The sequence below is a fragment of the Colossoma macropomum genome, unplaced genomic scaffold, assembly GCF_904425465.1.
Source record: "Colossoma macropomum unplaced genomic scaffold, Colossoma_macropomum, whole genome shotgun sequence".
Lineage (NCBI taxonomy): Eukaryota > Metazoa > Chordata > Actinopteri > Characiformes > Serrasalmidae > Colossoma > Colossoma macropomum.
Window position 1 is genome coordinate 8,009,829 of NW_023494806.1, and position 19,013 is coordinate 8,028,841.

At 37.4% G+C, this 19,013-nt stretch overlaps 1 protein-coding gene across 1 annotated transcript in view; it reads right to left on the reverse strand.

Moving 5' to 3' along the window:
* Positions 1-6,746: 6,746 nt before the first annotated feature.
* The window catches only part of nos1 (nitric oxide synthase 1 (neuronal)), a 99,635-nt gene continuing 87,368 nt past the window's right edge, over positions 6,747-19,013 (reverse strand). The window contains exons 25-29 of the mRNA XM_036598862.1: positions 18,374-18,495; positions 16,845-16,993; positions 14,466-14,660; positions 9,585-9,703; positions 6,747-7,333 (exon numbers count right to left, since the gene is read on the reverse strand). Of these exons, the coding sequence (XP_036454755.1) occupies positions 7,318-7,333; positions 9,585-9,703; positions 14,466-14,660; positions 16,845-16,993; positions 18,374-18,495 (601 nt within the window). The 3' untranslated portion in view covers positions 6,747-7,317. The remainder of the gene's footprint in view (positions 7,334-9,584; positions 9,704-14,465; positions 14,661-16,844; positions 16,994-18,373; positions 18,496-19,013) is intronic.

Genomic DNA, 19,013 nt, shown 5'->3' on the forward strand with positions numbered 1-19,013 from the left:
GATCACAAGCAGGATGATTCTCCCTTTTTTAGCCTGGAGGATGGGGTGATGTCCAAAAAGAATTTTAAATTTTGATTCATTGGACCACAGGACAATTTTAATAAGCTTGGGCCCAGAGAAGGCGGCGGTGTTTCTGGATCCTGTTTATATGTGGTTTCTTTTTTGAAATATAGAGCTTTAACTTGCATTTGAAGATGTAGCAATGAACTAATATAACATATTTTACACAGACAATGATTTTCAGAAGTGTTCCTGAGCCAATGCAGTGATTTCTACTACAGAATCTTGTCTGTTTTTGTTGAGTATCATTTGAGGGCAATCATTTTCAGCCTTGTCCCTTGCATACAGAGATTTTTCGGATTCTCTGAATCTTTCAGTGATATTATGTATCATAGATGATGAAATCCCTAAGTTTTTTGCTATTTTGTGTTGAGAAATGTTACTCTTGAATTGATGCACCCACCAAGTCTTTCACACAGAGGTGAACCCCTCCCCTTACTTTACTTCTGAAAGACTCTCTAAGATTCTCTTTGTATACTCAATCATGTTACTGACCTGTTGCCATTGAACCTAATTAGTTGTGAGATGCTCCACCAGGTGTTTTTTACACAATTTCATGAGTCTTTTGTTGTCCCAACTTTTTAAAAAGGTGTTGCTGGTATCAAATTCAAAATGTGTATATGGTGTCAAAATCTTACACAATTAAAGGTGGAGCCAAAAATTTACTTGTGCAAAAATCAAAAAGTATCTGCATTTAAACACGCTAAACTATATACAACTGTAGGAAAAAGTTTGAGCACCCCTGTTGAAATAACAAGTTTTGTTGATTTTGTAAGTGAGAATAAGTTAAAGCCAAAAAATGTAAATATGGCATTTTTCTGTTGTTAAGTTTAGTTCACAATTTCTAGGTATTTGCTGAGGTTTACATGTTGGAAAAAATAAAGTATAAAATATAAATATATATGCACAAACAACTCTTTTTTAACATTTTTTCCAATATGTTAAATTCAGCAAATAAACAGTAATTGTGCATTAAAATGTACAGAAGTGTGTTCTCTTAGAAAATCAACAACTGTAAAAGTAAAATTTGTCTAGAAGCTTCGATGAAAAAAAAGACATAGCACTTGACTAATTGGCGAAAGAAAAAGAAAAAAATAACTAAAAGGACAAAGACATTGAAATGTAAGGAGTAAAAGGAATGTTTTTTTTTATGTAATGTATTTCCAATTCATTATCAATGATTTTTGAAAGTATTTTTTTGTATTAAAGTACAGATCTTCCAAAGTGAGACTCAAGTATGGAACCAAAGTATAATAGCTTAAGTAAATTCTGACCCTGATTATTTAAGTAGGCTATGTGTGGAATACTAAAGATGACAGGAAGTAAAGACAGTGGTTATTAATCTATGAGCCATGAAGGCAAACTTGAGGCAGAAATGTAGGACTTGATATTAATTACTGTATCTTTACTCAACCATCCATTAATACCCACAGAAGACAGAGAACCACAGAGGTTGACATATAAATGGTATTTTATTATTAAGTAGATGCAAAGTATTCTGGAATATGCATTAAAGAATATGCATCAAAATGGCAAATGTCTCAAGGTTCAGGTGTTGCACAATTGAAGGTTCACAGCAGAGAGTGATTGGAATTCTTTATTTTCTTTACTCTTTTCTTCAAGCTGCAAAAAAAGAAACAAAAAAACAAAACAAAAATAAAAACAAGAAATAGTCCCTCGATCTCCTTTCTGTCACAATAGTCAACTAGACACAGTGCTGAAGAGGAGGAACAGATTTCTGAACAGGACACAGTGACCTCATGCATTTGCTTCAGATTCCCCAAAAGCAACGTAGTGACTAGACATCAGAACTAATTTTCCCCACGGAATTTCATAACAAGCAACATCTGAACAAACCAAAACTCCAAAATCATTAGCCATAATCAAAATACATTCTTAAAAAATTCTCATACAGATTGATTTTTAGATATTTACTTAGCCTCGAAACATGTATATATACTGTATATAACTTTTTTTTGCTGCACTTTTTATATCACAGAGTTTAAACAGTGGGTTTGGACAGAAGCAATCAGTGGCAAACGGCAACAGAGACTACAAATGCTTTCAGTTAAACAACTTCCTTTAGAAAGAGGAAGTCATCCATAGCCAGAGTCAAAACTTGACAAAGTAAGTTAAATCATACTGAAGGTCAAGGTCAGAAAAAAGGAATACTGAATGTAAAAACAACACAGGCTAGCTTTCAAACCAGAAAGGAGCATCTGGATGTGGTGTAACCACTTGTCTACATATTACATTTTATATTTCTCTTGGTCCGAATATTCTATTAGTTTGCATGAGCGCAAATCTGAAATTGTTCAAATCAATCAAACCAGTGGGTTTTTATGCAATTAATCTTAGTAACTCCTTAAAATAGGAGGCTTATTACATCCTAAGTGGGCATTCAGACAACACCTTATTAAACGCAGAGTGCACCGTGTCTCGTGCTTTAAAAAAGAAAAAAAACAGGATGGATTTCTTAAGGGACCGAGTTAACATAATCGACTGAAAGTCCACTATATGGCCAAAAGTATGCAGACACTTGATCATCACACCTACATGAGCTTGTTGGACATTAATATAGAGTTGGCCCTTTGCAGTTATGACAACTTCCACTCTTCTGGGAAGCTTTCTACAAGATTTTGGAGTGTGTCTGTGAGACTTTTTGCTCATTCATTCAAAAGAGCATTTGTGAGATCAGACACTGATGTTGTACAAGAAGGCCTGGCTCACACGTCAGCATGCTTTACACCACTCCAGTCGACACTTGGCACTGCACATGGTGATCTTAAGCTTTTATGAAGCTTCTTGGCCTGTTTCATGTAGTTCCTGATGCACAGTTCTTGTGTTGATGTTGCTTCCATAGCCAGTTTAGAGCTCTGTAGTGAGTAATGCAATAGAGGATAGGTGATGTTTACACGCTATGAGTTTCAGCTCTCGGCAGTCCCGTTCTTTGCATGGTCTACTGGTTTGTGGCTGAGCTTTTCTCGCTCCTAAACACTTCTATTTCACAATAATAGCACTTGCAGTTGACAGGGGCAGATCTAGCAGGGCAGAAATTTCACAAACTGACTTGTGGCAGAGGTGGCATCCTATGACAGTGCCATGTTTAAAGTCAATGAGCTCTTCAGTACAACACATTCTACTGCCAGCGTTTGCCTGTGGAGACTGCAAGGCTATATGCTTTATTTTATACACCTGTTAGCAATAGGTGCGGCTGAAACACCTGAACCCAATAATTAGGAGGGATGTCCACATACTTTTGGCCATACAACGTAGGTAAATGAGAAAGCAGTTATATTGATGGTTGGCTGTGATGACATATGGTGCTTTTCAATGGCACTCAGCAGTTTTTCAGTGTAAATACACAATTTAAAACCTTACAACCCATTGCATATGCTAGAGGAGTGCTTTTCAGTCATTGTGCATGTTGCTATATAGACAATAGAAAGAAGCACACTTGAGAGAGTTTGAAAAAGTGCCATCTGAATGTCCTCAAAGTCTTTTTATTTAGTAACAAAATGAGCTACAGTGCAAACGGACAATAACTAGTTATTTATAAGTCACAGAAAAGTGACATTTAGTGTTTTGGTCACATAGAACCAAAAAAATAAATAAAATGGGTGCTGTGAGATATTTATCCACAGTGCAACTATACAAACTTTCATTACTCTTGACCAATCACAACAGGTTCTGTTGCATTGAATTTAGTCATTGGACATGAATGGGTTCAGCATCACATATTTAAAAGGCCTCACTATAGGTGGCCATAATGGAAAAATCATTGGAGGTTTTGTATTTAAGCAGTAATTCAGTAATGTGGTAAATGTGGCTGGTTATTGTAAAAAAAAAAATCAAGCAACCATAGAAACCACCTGGATCTGGCTGCTTCACATTATCGTAATTTCCCTGGAGAAAAGTGGGTCTGGATATACCTTCAAGGAAAATGGACCCTTCTGGACCCCAAACTTCATTTTCAGTTTCAAGGATGGCGGATAAGAGCCTTTTATATGTTTTAGGCTTTCCAGGTCGGGAGATATTTGTGTGATTGGTTCTGATTTCTCAAGGTTTTTTTCAGAGTACCATCACAGAAAAAAATGATGAGTAAATGCGATGCTTTCTCAAACTTAACAATGTTCTTCAGGCCATTTCAGAGGACAAAAATTCAGTTCAGCACATGCAGCATGGAACAGCTTTCAGGTTTCTCATTTTAGCTCAGATCATACATCATTCCCACAGTGATATTCCCACTGGTTTAGAATAGACACTCTTAAAAATAAAGGTTTCTAAATGGCTGTTTGCTTTGATGTGCAGTTCTGGAAAAAAAATGCTATAGAACCTTTACATTAAATGGGAATCCACCAAATATTTCTGCATAATTAAACGGTTAAGAAGTAAACAAAGTAATTCCGAGAGGTTTTATGTGAAATTTTTCCGTTCGAGAGAAACGTACTAAGCTAGAATTGTTCACGGTGGTGGTGATAGGAACCAGACGTCTGAAGAGTTTAACGCCTCTCAAAGCTCCCTCACAGGAAGGTACTGCATGAAATGGTTAAGAATACACTTCCTCATGCCTGAAACATTGCTTTATGATATTTTTCAAATAAATCTTTTGGCCTAAAATGTTTTCTTTTTAATCAATTCATGATGGAGAGGTACATACAAGCCATTATAAGGCAAAATAGTCCCCAAAGAAACCTTTTTTTTATGATGCTTTTTATGGACACGTGTAGGTTCACTAGTGAATTAGATAGTAAATAAAAAGGCTATATCTGTGTTGTAGACATTGCGAGCCCAGCAAATTTCTCTACAATGAACCACTTCACATCCACTCTAAATGACTTTGTTTAGATCTCAACCATTGAATCGTGGGAAAAAATCAGTAGAATTCCCCTTTAAGGATGCGCATTGTGATGATGTTTATTGTAGTCATAATAAATTACAACATAATATGCTTTTCTGAGCATGGATATCATCACTTAATCCCTTAACATCCCAGGCTTATTATTACTTAGGCTTATTATTTAGTAACTACATGGACTATAAAGTAAACTGGCTCAGTTAATCTTAGGTTACAGGAATGTGTAGGGGTCCTGGTGGGTCCTGGCCATTTTAGGGGTTAAAGAACACTGAACAACTGCATGTATCATTAGATCGTTAGTGTTTAGATTTAGTGAATAAAAATCATTGTACTCATAGGTTTAGATAGTATTTTTAAAAAATGTGGCACTAGTGGAGCTTTTTTCAGTTCCAACTTATTAAACACTACAATACATTTGGTGTATATTATATTTTTGCCATAATCACCACCTACTTTACATTAAACTCACAGTCTGTGTGAATTGGAAATCAAATTGTGTTTTTCTTTCATGCTGTGATATTTTTCTGAGAGAAGTATGTATTTTGATGCACCGGAAAAATGACCACTGACATGTTGTGTGGCAAAGAATAAATCAACCGATCAAGAAGACATTTTAGATGTGGTAAAAAGTCATTATAATTCAATGGAACATTACAGGAAAAACAGGAATTTTTTCTTTTAAATGAGATAATATGATGAACCATGCTTAATATGACAAAGAACACGGAGACCCCCCACCTCCAAACTCAACTAACACACAAAAAAATAAAAAAATAGACTCAATAGATTCTCAATTAACGTGCAATAGCCTGTTATTTTCTGCTCATTTACAGTTCTTCACATTTTTAGTGTTAGTGGGTTTTTGATGATTTTAAAGATGGTGGTATTGTGTGGACTGAGGGGCCTTTATTTCATTTATTTAGTCACACAAAGTCGTATTATGCGTATTATTGAATACCCCAGGTATAATTACATCTTTTGTTGAATTCGTGAGTGAAAATAAGTACCACATCACCACATCTTTTACAGACGACACGCTCGAATGAGACATTATTTTGCAAAATAATGTTAAATTCAGCAAATAAATGGTAATTGTCCATTAAAATGTACTAAAGAGTAACTTAATGTAGAAAACCACCAAGACATATAAATTGACCAGAGGCACCCAAACTTTTGCATATGACTGTGTTCATGGGCTATTTGTTCATCTCACTTTACTATCCCTTGTCTTTGAGTTAGGCTCCTGGCAGTCAGAGCCCCGTAGCTACTGGCCCTATTGGCCTGGCCAGACAACTGCTTTAAGAACCTGAAAGTGGTTCTCCTATGACATCACTCCAAAGAACCTTTATTTTTAAGAGTGTATTTGCAAAACCTTTACTGTAAAACTGTTATCTTCTTCTTTTTCAGACATCTTGGGATGATAAAGCTGACAGAAATCTGAGAAAACACTGAGAAAATGCATGAATGTGGCTTCAAGGCCTGTCAGACTGAAACCCAATATTCTGGTACCTTTGAGATGGACGATGCCTGAAATGTGATGCAGACAATTCTAGATGCTCTATCTGTTCCATTCCCCTGCCTTTCTTTCTACATGCTACTCAAACCAAGCATGATATGGATCTTCACGAAAGAGCGGCTGCAATAAAAACAACAGTAACCCATGACTGAACTTCAGATTTAAAAAAAAAAAAGAAAAAAGAAAATGGTTCATTATGGAGCTACTACTGTTGCATTCCAGGCTGTCTTTCAAGCTGAGTGGAGTAACGGACCTCATGTTTGAGGTTAACACACTTCGCGTTGCCAGTGTTGAAGCTGCCATGTTTTTTTGTTTTTTTTTTTTGTTCAGAAATCACAAAACATGCAGTTGATTAAAAACTGACAAGCCTCACTAGCACTGGCTCCGTTTCTAGTTCCAGACACAATATGATGTGCACAGTGACCCTTTCCATTCACTAAACTCGAAGCTAAACCATTTATCACCAACACATAATAGCTAAATACATGTTTATACATGTTAATATAATCAGGACTACAACTCTTGACATCATGGGTCTTGCTCATGCATCCACAATATAGGCAGTTCGAGTTTAGGTGGCCAATGCGCACAGCTCGTTAATAAAGAAGAACATGTGAACGTACGTCAGATAAAAAGTGCATTCAGAAATTGGCGGCGAAGAAAGAAATAAAACGTACTTGTTATCTCGTGAGTGCAGACTCTCACCACAGAGATGCAGGATGAGTCGAAACTAGCAAAGAGCCAAGAACATTTACAGTAAAAAAAGAAAGACAAGAAAAGGCAAACAAAAAAGACAAACTTGGCACAGTTTTCTCTTAAACAGCCGCTGTGTTTTTTTCAGGTCCCATCCCAAATTGAGTGAGACCAGAACGGTAACAAGGCTCTACGAACAAAACACTCTGAAAGAGAGAGAGAAAAAGAACAATAAAAACAAGGCTCCAATGCAAGGACTTGGCTTGTAAAACTGCAAACATGTCAAGTGACTCCTCTCACAGGAGCTACGCAGGGCCATATACTAAACAAGCGAGTCAGTTGCCATATTGTGCATGTTCTGCCGTGCAGGAGAGAGTGCTGCGTGAACAGGCTCTTATCTGAGCAGGCACAAGTGCGAGAGCTAGTGGAGAGGAGCTACTCGCTCCAGCTAATCCTGTTACTCTACAGCCCGTCCTGCACCGCCGTTTCTATAGTTACTGCTGCCACTCTGGCACGCCGGCCTGAAAGGTATCTTGTAATCCACAGAGTGCAGGGCCCTCCTATTGGATGTAACCAGCGGTAGCCAAATGCCACCAAAACACTACAGAACAGCAAGTAAACAGCACTGAAAAAGAGCCTCAAAACTACAGAAAGAAAGTCCATGCAGTGGTGCACTACTTTTGTCTACAGTACTGTGCAAAAGTCAGAGACCAGCCCTCTTTTAATTTACTGTCAAAATGGTCATCAAACTTATTATTAAGTTATTATTTGATCAGTGTTGAGAAGAAAGCAGAAAACCTATGTTTAATTGAAAATTACTCAAAAGACTCAACAAGTAAATATTAAGAAAGTTAAGTGACCCTTATTAGTCCCACAATGGGGAAATTTCACCTCCACATTTTGACCCATCCATGCAGTGAAACACCACATACAAACTAGTGAATGCACGCACACTAGGGGACAATGAGCACACTTGCCTGGAGTGATGGGCAGCCCTATCCACTGCGCCCAGGGAGCAGTTGGAGGTTAGGTGCCTTACTCAAGGGCACTTCAGTCACATACTGTTGGTATCTCTGGGTATCAAACCGGCGATCTTCTGCTCACAAGGCTGGTTAGCTAAACTCCAGCCCATGACTGTAATATCACCATAATAATATCATTTTTTCAATACTTATCACAGTTTCCTTTCTTTTCAGGAGGCTTGTTTCAGTTGCTTGAATATATCTACAGGGATGTGTTTCCACACCTCCAAAGTTCTGTCTTAGAAGTTGGTTGCATTTTCTGCCTCAATCCAACAAATTTAGGCTCATCAGTCCATAAAACTTTACTCCACATCTCAGGGGTCCAGTTTCTATCTCATATTCTCCTATTTCCTTTGCTCAGTGAGGCTTCCTGACAGCTACCGGAGACTCATAGCGCTGAGTTGTCTTCTCACAGTGGAAGGATTACTGTGGATGTTTTCAGATCTGAAGTAAGAGTGGAGCTTTATTTTCTCCTCTCTCTCAAAGATGAAAGCTTTAAGTGCTGTTTATCTGATGGGGGCAGTTTTGGTGTCTACCAGGTCTTGAAACTCCTGTTTTAGTCTTGTTTTTTCCTTTGACTTTCTCCGTCCTTATGGAAGTGCATTATCTTATATCTGATCTGCTCATAAATATCTCCTGAAAAACAAACCTTGTACTTGATAGCTGTTTTGACTGGAATTGAAATAAACCAAGAGTGGTCTCTGACTTTTGCACAGTACTGTATACTGTATGTGTATTTTTCTAATATAAAACACTGCCAGTTGGCCTTTTTTTGTGAAGCCCACTGGTAAACCTACACACTTACAACTGACCTCTCTGGGACCTGTCCAGGTAATATGGATATAAATGGTAGCACTGAAAAAAATGACCTATTAAATGTACTTGATTCAAATGTACACATCATCTACACATTATCCACACAACAAAACATCAACAACAAAATATACATGCACAATATCAATACAACACAGTTATTGCCAAAAGTAAGTCCAAAAAGGCCAAACTGTGTTGATGCATATCTATATATATTTTTTTCATGTGGTGTGCATTTGAATCATGATGGACACATTTGAATCAAGTAAAATCAATGCACTGCTTTCTGGTGTGACCTCACAACGGTCCAGTTTGATTCAAATTTATTAGAAAATAATTAATAGCATCATAAAATCTCAAATTTCATTATAATTAATTTAAAGAGATTCTTTTGTTATTATTCAGAGCTGTTTAAACGTACACAAATGTGACTGCAAGAACAGTTTACACCACAACAAACAACAAACCAAGCTTTTCTTTTTAGTTTTAGCTTTGAAAAGAGCCTGATAATTTTATTTTGGTCCTAACAATGACTTTACTGAACATTGTTATAACCAATAATAGTCAAGTATCATGTGTAGCATGATCATAAAGCATAAATAATAAAGAAATGGACACTCACTCGTCTGAGTCCTTCTTGCTCTCCTCAATGTATGCGATGGATTCTGATCTCAGCCGGTTCGTGACCTCATACGTACGCAGAGTAACACCGAAAATGTCTTCATGGTAACGATTCTCATCCTGCAAAAGATTTAAAGACACAAGATGGTCACAAGAAACTTCACTGCATTTTACATAAAAAAAACTTGCATGAAAAGAGAGGGAGAGAGAGAGAGAGAAAGAGAGAAAGAGAGAGATAGAGAGAGAGAGAGAGAGAAAGAGAGAGAGTGTGTGAGAGAGAGAGAGAGAGAGAGAGAGAGAGAGAGAGAGAAAGAGAGAGAGAGAGAGAGAGAGAGAGAGAGAATTGTTTTCCTGGGCATAATTAACAATACAAACAAGTGTCAGAAGAACACTTGAATGGAGAAGAGAGAGAGTTCTGATAAACATCTAAACAAAGCAACATCTGCACACTGCTGTATCCTCTAATCTCATTCTTGTGCACAAGTATTGTACCACATGGGTCTAAACATTTACAGTTATAGCCAGAGATGTCTTCATCCTGTCTTTTGGGCCCCAATTCCTTCATTTAATTAATACCCAGCATATTAATAACACAGCTGCACATCAGGTGTATTAACGTCAGTAAAATTAATCCAATTTGGGTAAAATGTGACAGCCAAACACTTTAAAATGCTACAGTACAGTCACTGCATTTTCAGTATGTGCGTAGTGTGATAGAGTCAGAACTGATCTGCTTTGTGTGTTTCTAGACCATTTTTCAGTGTCTTAAATATGCTTATTTCATATTTGCTACTTTTATTTTTCTCAGCTTTGAATGCGCTGTAACAGCCACACACTCAAATTTTATTTGAAGCCAGTTCAACCTTTTGTTTTGACAAATGGTGGCTAGCTTAATCGCAGTCATAAGATTGGCACTGCTGATCTTACAAGGGCTATTGTGGCTAATGCAGTAAGTAAAATAGCCTCAAGAATAAACAAGAATTTTACAGCCATCCGTGGCCAGGAGTGACAGCCTAACTGGCCTCACTCTCTGGGTAGAGTAGAATCCATCTCCCTCCATCACTTATGATGCTAGCCAACGCAGCCATCTGTTAGCTGATGTGACAGAATTTAGTTAGTGTTCTCCTCCAAGCGTGTAGAACTGTATAATGATGTTACGTTAGCTGCAGTGTGAAAGGATGTGGTGGTGCTTCACGTGCCTTGGAGAAAGCATGTGTTAGCCTTCACCCTCTCAGCTTGGTAGCACTGTTTGATGGGGGGACCTAGCTAGTGGATGGAATTGGCTACAGTGAAACTGGAGGAACACAACCTTGTATCTCCATTTATCAGGTTTTGGCCTAATCTGAAAATGCCTTGTCTTGTGTAAATTTCATAACGAATGGACCAAAAGAAACGGCTTGGAAAAAAGTCTGGTTCCATTGACTTACATTAAAAGTAAAGTAGTTTTTTTCCCTTTCCTGTAAAGTTATCATTTTGGACATACAAGGTTTTCTTCTAACAACAGCGATATGTACATATTCCACAGCTTGTATTAATCCAGTGACAATCGACATGTCAGTAAAAACGCAGTCATATTCTGTAGAAAAGGAGTTCCTTAAAGTCAACATGAATTGGAAATCAGAACACATTTTTCTACCTTAACATGATGTATTCCTGAGTAAAACAGATAATAAAATAAGGGCAGGACATGATTTTAGTCTTCAGGATTTGAAAAGTGGGCGTTCTGAAACAATGGAGTTTAGCTGAAAAGCCACAGGAAAACGACAGATTTTGTCAAAAAACGAATTTTCTAAAACATGATTCGTTATTTATGGAAAGCTTGATTTTAACATGTAAGAGACTAACTTGATTACAATATTTTTTAAGACATACACAAGCTGAAGTCTTAGCAGGCTCGCATCCACATTGCTTTCACTTTTCTTACAGTTTCACCGCAAAAGCAAGACAAAAAGACTTCAGGAAAAAAGAAATCACGTTATCATTCAGAAAAACCTGTGTACGAGGAAAGAGATGGACTGTGTGTGTGTGTGTGTGTATGTGCGTGTCTGTACACCTTGCTCCATCAACAGCTTGACCTGCCTCGCAGTCTCGCCGTCATGCAGCGCAGCAGAAAACGTCAGAAAACAGTGCAGTCACTGCCAGATGTCTGAAGTACCTCACTAGTGTTAACATGAACACGGGTTGTCAATGTAACTGAAATAACTCAGTTATAATTTTTTCACCTGTCTAAAAACTGATTGAGAGAGTAAAATGACAAGAAGAATAGAGGTTGTATGCATGTACGTGCAGCTGTGAGTGGAGGTGATGATGGGTGTTTACGCTTGATGACAGGTCATGTTGATGCGCATACCAAGATATTACTGGTTAGTATATCTCCCCCCCCCGCTGGAACATGATGATGCAACCAAACGTCAGGCGGCGTTTAGAGGTGGGCAAGAGTCACTACACTTCTATCAAAGATTAAGGAGAAACAAGAATGTTGTCTACTGAATGATATGACACAAAGGGTTTCGCTTAAAATTGAACTAACATGTTAAAAAATGTCTATTTTAATTTTAGATTGACAATATTAGGTATTGGTATTAAAGTATTGAGGCACTTGATGAAGTGTCTAGTTGTGTTCTCTTTGGCTAAATCAAGCTGATGTGGAACATTACTGTCCTCCTCCTGTACAACCCAGGATATTAAAACATGTAAATTTGCAGGAAATAACTTTTTCATTTTATGTAGTGATGTTGACTGTTGACTCCCAAGCTAACGTCAATGCTAGTGACACAGTACATTCACTTTATACAGCAAGACAGATGGTTAGGGTAAATAGATATATGAATAATATCAGCTGAATTAAATGTTTTGACATGATTTTTACTTTTTTCTGGAGTGAAGGTAGTGTGTAAATCAAATACCCACTCCCATCTCTGTCAATTATACCATGATTTCTTACCTGGTACAAATTGATAATAAGCATTACAGATGTCCTGTGGTCCTGTGGTAAACTGGCACTACCCCACCTCCCCACGGAAAGCTGATCCCGGCCGAATTGTGTGTAAGAAATCTTAAAAGGTCTTAGATCTTAAAGGATTTTTCAAAATTTCTGCATAATTAAACGGTTAAGAGGTAAACAAAGTCAGTCAGAGTAGTCTGATGTGGAATGCTTTGTTCTAGAGAAACTTAATGAGTCAGAGTTGTTCATAGTGATGATGATAGGAACCAGACATATGAAGAGTTTAATGTCTCTAAAATCTCCCTCACAGAAAGTTATTACATGAAATGTTTATAAATACGCTGCCTGATGTCTGAAACATTGAGTGCTTTACATGCACTTATAATCCAATAACTGCAGAAAATCAGATTTTGTCAGTAATCCAATCAACGCGTTTATATGCACTTGGGTAATCGGATAATGGGAAAACTCCAGGTCTACGTGAGTCAGGCAATAATCAGATTTCTGCTTTGCAACCAGCCTCACAGAAGAAGACAGAAGAAGACATGACATAAACATAACGGAGATATCGAATGTCGTGCCGCAGCTTTTTTTTTTGTACATCGAGTCACTTTTACCTGAAAATACAAAAATGCACCATCAAGGAAATGAAGAATGTTTAAATCCGTCATTTCGTCAAGCATGTAGTTGGTTTCAGGTCATTCGCAGGTGTTAAATATCCCTTGCTTACTTCCGATACCATGTGCTGTTTTCGCAAATGCGGGGACTGAGAAATCCGAAAGAAATCTGAGTAAGAGTATACATGCACTGAGAAATCCAAATACTGAAATCCAATTACTGAAATCTGATTCCGGCTCTCTTTATCGGATTTCTTTTCAATTTAGTCGTATCCAATTCCACCCCCAAGTTGGGACTCCCCCAGCCACATGATACCACCAATGCTAGGAGGGTGAGGCTAGCACAGGCTTCTCTGAGACCTGTGAGGCGCCACCGCATCTTTTCGAACTGCCACTGATGCTGTGGCTGTAGCATCACCAGGGATCGAACTCATGATCTCCAACGCTGGGGCCAACACTTAGACACTTAGAGCCCCCTTTTATCTGATTTCTTAACCGGATTTCTGGACCTTACTCCAGTGTAAGAAATTGGAATATGCTGCTTACATGACCATTTGAATAATCAGATAACTGCAGAAATCTGATTATGATCAGATTATTAAGTGCATGTAAACGCACTCATTGTTTTATGATAGTTTTGAGAAAGTTTAGATAGTTAATAGTCAATTAATGGTGCATGCGGGGTGTTTTATGGCAAAACAGTTCCCAAAGAAAACTTTTTTTTTTTAGCTTTTGTCACTATTTTACAATAATCAAAATTATATATCACTGTTCTCACAATGGTTTTGACCTAATTTGAACTTTACCTTGTTTGTAAATTTCTTGATGAATGGACCAAAAGAAACGGCCCAAAATAACTTGGAAAAAAGTCTGGTTCCACTGACTTACATTAAAAGTAAAGTATGTTTTTACCTTCTCCTGTAAAGTTACCATTTTGGAGATATGAGGTTTTCTTGCGACAGCAGTGATATAAAAACCTGGTTTACTGGTTGTGCATAGTAAACAAAATGGCTCTATTTTTACTACCACTGTAAAAAATCTGTAAAAAGTTTCTCTACAATGAACCGTTTCACATCAAACCACTCTGAATGACTTTACTTACATCACAATGACTGAATTAGGCAGACATTTTGGAAAATCTGTGTAATTCCCCTCTAATATAGCTGATCCTGATCAGCTCTGATACTGATATTTCAGACTGGACAAGCATAAACCAAGTTACAGAGCATGAACACAACTGATATGGAGCCCTTGTATGCAATGTCAGTAAGTAAATGAAGTTATAAAGGTGAGTAAAGATGGCGTTGGAAGTAGCTCTGACCCTCAGTTTGCTGATGTAGAATCCAGCGTCCTCCAGAGACATGTTGCCGTGCAGTTTGATGATCTGCTGGACGGTCTTCAGCACGTCTCCCGCCATGGTTACGTCCCCACACACGTAGATGTGGCCCCCCTCCTCCCTCAAACACCGATACACCGTCTCAGACAACTGCTCGCGAAGGACATCCTGAACATATTTCTGAGAGAGAGAGGGGGAGAGAGAGAAAGACAGAGAGAGGGACAGAGAGAGAGAGAAAGAGAGAGAGAGAGATGACAGAATGGGAGACAGATGGTAATGAGAAACTAGAAGAGACCGTGACAGAGTCATATACGTAACTGCACTGAAGAGACACTCGGGCACCATCGTGACATTCTTGCATCACTGTTCTCATTTTACAGATAAGGAGACGTCGGCATTTTATCACAAAGTAAGACGCAAAATCCTAGCAGGAGTGAAATATTCAACATCGTTTGAATCGGAAACAGGATGACTCACAGTCCAGTGACATGTCTTTCAACATTAGGATGTTGTCTTCTTCTTCAAAGCTTGAGCACTTAAACCATTTTCACATTACAAGATCTTGCAACATCTAACACTATAAACATACTGAGCTGATCTTCTGTGCTTCCAATTTAAAGCAATCCGGTCTCATCCAATTTTAAATGAGCAGAACTTCACATTCATGTTCCAAACTTTCCAACTACTCACTAAAAATATAAAGGTGCTGAAGAAGCTTCTTTTTGGGACACTATTAAATAACCACATTCAGAACCAAAGGGATTGAAGAACCTAGAACCTTTATTGAAAGTAATGCATTGGCGAAAAATCTATTTTTTCTCAATTTGTCCACTTACCCCAGCTGCAGTTGATTAGATATGTTCAGTTTCCAAATATTACTTCTTTAGTTTAAAACTGCATCTTCAAGGCTAACAATGCTAACAAACACTAGAAGTCAGTAGTCACCCAAATCTTTTCTGGAAACATCTCCCCAAAACTTCTCTCTTCCCCACTCAAACAACACCCAGTTGTTCATTAAGGTTGACTTGTTGTGGTGGTTTAGGACACAGTTCAACTCATTGTGAGCTATAAAAACAGACAAAACTTCACTGTGTAACTAAACGCTGGTCAGCTATATACTAAACGCTGGTCAGCTGAGCCACTTTTACCTACTTTAATCAGGTGTTATGCTAAATTTCGACTCTCCTGCAGAATCTGACTCCCTGTCGTGCACCCACGTCAAGGCGACATAAGGATGTTAAATTGCGTTTGCTGTTGTTTTCATTTATAAAAACACATTTTCATGCAATTCAAAACAGAAATCATGAACATCATCTGCGGCATCCGTATGCCTGCCTGACGTGTACGCACATGAAAGGTGTCAGAATTCAGAACCACACCTGTTGCCTGAAGTGGCTGCCTGCAGGATTCAGCTACACAATGAAATTTAGTTTATTTTAATAGCTCATCGTTTTAATAGGACAGAGTTATATTGCGTCTTAAAACACTGTGTGTCTGTGACCGTAATGAAGGCCGAGATGCAGTCTGAGCAGGATGAGAAACGCTTTAAGGATGTATTTATAGAGAAGGTTTCTGTGTTTTTTAGGAACGTTAGCCTTATAGTTCTAGCGCCAAACTATCTGGAAAATTGGATAAATTTGGAAACTTTTTCGCTTTACATTCCCTTAAGAGTGCCAAACCAAACCAACCAAAAAAGCCAATGACCCAATGAGTCAAAACACACCAGCCATCCTTTCCAGTTAACAAGTTTTCTGTTCCCTTTAAAATACTTATTGTCATAATTATTGTCCATCTTAACTAAGTCAAGTCAAGTCAAGTCAAGTCAGCTTTATTGTCAATACTACAATATGTACAGGACATACAGAGCATTGAAATTGCATTACTCTCAGACCCCATGGTGTAGCAATAACATTAAATAGACAGTAAACAGGAAATGTGTGAATTAAATAGACAGTAAATAAACACTAATTGTAGAAAAATATAAAAAAATAATATAATAATATTCTATAATATTATAATATTATAATAATAATAATAATATAATAATAAACATTATATATATATATATATATATATATATATATATATATATATATATATATATAAAATAAAATAATAATAATATAATTAATATAATGTAATAATATATAATAAAATAATAATAAACATAATAATACAATAATATAATAATATTACAGCTGTATAAGGCAGAGATTAGGTTGAAAAAGGCCAAAGTATCCCTTTAAAGAATCATCCACTAAAAGGTTGTTTAAGGGAACCAAAGGTGTTTCTTCTAGGACATCGTTCCAATGACCTTATTGGCACCTTTATTTCTAAGAGTGTACCTCTGAAAAGCCTTTTTACCTTTGGTCTTCCAGGCTCTCGTGAGTATGCGGTGTAGAGCTCCTGAAACACTTCCTTGTTCTTGGCTTGGATGGTCTCTTCCTTGTAGATGTGGTCCATCTGTGACTGTCGACACCCGAAGACTAAAATCATCGGACAGGCCTTGATCCCTGCGTGAACAGTTGAGGTGCAGAAAACTGTTACTCAAACTGCATATCGCTGTTGTTAGAACAAAACCTTGTATCTAAAATAGTAACTTCACAGGAGAAGGAAAAAACCTTCTTTACTTTCAATGTAAGTCAATAGAACTAGACTTTTTTCCAAGTAATTTTTGGCTGTTTCTTTTGGTCCATTCATCATGAAATGTACACACAATGTAAAGGGGAACAGGCGTTTTCAAATTATGTCAAAAACTGAAAAACACCAAAAATGGAGATACAAGGTTTTGTCACGACAGCAGCGATATTTTTTCTAAACAACTGCGCCTTCGTAAAACCTAAACCTTACAAACAGTTGGGTTCAACCTTAAAGTGCTTGGCTGAGAGGCATATTGGCACTCTGAACACATTTTTGTCACTTTACATTATTCACCTGTAACCTAGTAACGGCCTGGCAATATAGACCATTTAAAGGGCCTACATGCCATTTTTTTCACTCATAACCCATGTGTGGTAACAAAATGGTCATAATTTATTTTTACATGACTGCTGTACATGCTTTTTTCATCCCTTAGAATTAAGCATGCTGGTTTTGTTACTGGCTTTAAGACTGATATATGTAAATGAGCTCTTTTCTGATTAGTGGCCCTGTATCATGTTTCATTCAAAAAGCAGTCCAGGCTGAAACAAGCCTAACAACTTCAGTGGGAATGGACAGGGCTAAACAGCTGTAGGCTGAATAGACTGATATATCGCTGCTATCGGAACAAAACCTTGTATCTCCATTTTTGTTTTGTATCTCCGTTTTTTCAGTTTTTGGCATAATTTAATAATAATAATGCCTGTTGCCCTTTACAATGTGTAAAAATTTCATGATGAACGAATGAAAGAAACGGCGCAAAATTACTTGGAAAAAAGTCTGGTTCCATTGATTTACATTAAAAGTAAAGTATGTTTCTCCTTCTCCTGTAAAGTTACCATTTTGGAGATATGAGGTTTTGTTCTTACAGCAGAGATATGAAAATGTATTGTTTTTGTGACATCACAAAAATACTGAATTCAAAACAGGCTGTTTTCGCAGCTTACTTTCCATATATGGACTGTATAGACTTGCGTACTAAAAAGCAAGCTTTTCAAACTCCTTTGTTTCAAAATGGTGAGGAAAATTCTTTTGCATGATTTGGGCCCTTTAACTATTGTTCTTCCCAGAATGTAAAGCTCATAGTAAACATATACATAATGAAAATGTTGTATAATTTCAACAACAGAGGCTGCGCTATGCTGCGAGATGTTAGTGTACTGATCTCTGATCTACTTCCTCTCTTTTGTTATGGTGTAATTATAGCACGACTGTTCCAGTGTATGAATGAATGCTTTAGCATTAAAACCTGCCTTTATTTTCAAGGTCAAACAGTCTCTGCTGCCAGAAGCTTCTGAAGGGGGCGATTCCTGTGCCCGGCCCAACCAGAATGCAGGGAACCTTGCTGTCCTTTGGCATGCGGAATGATGGAGCTCTGCAACAAGATACAGACACAGTAAGTCCATCAAAACTGCCCCATCAGTCAAATAATCAGTTCCTTTTATGTTATTATACATTACATATGACTATCATTTTTACTGTGCATTACTTAAATATACCGTGTCATTAGGGACAGCTTATGAGAGCGTAAAATATGATAGGTTTATTGCACATACATGATTAGGTAATCCCAATATAAATATAATTCAGTAATATAAAGTCATTCAGAGTGGTTTGATGTAAAATAGTTCATTGTAGGGAAACTTACTAACTGATTTCTTTACAGTGGTGGTGGTAGGAACTAGGAGTCACAATGCCAAAACCCCAAAATAGCTATTTTATTTACTATCCAAAACCACCAGTGAACCTACACGTGTCTTCTGAGCTTTCTATGTAATGCTGATAATGCTAAAAGTGGTAAATCTGGAAAAATCTGGATTCTCTTTGGTGATGTTTTCACCTTACAATATCCTGCTTGTATCTGTTCTTCACAAATATATTAAAAATATACAT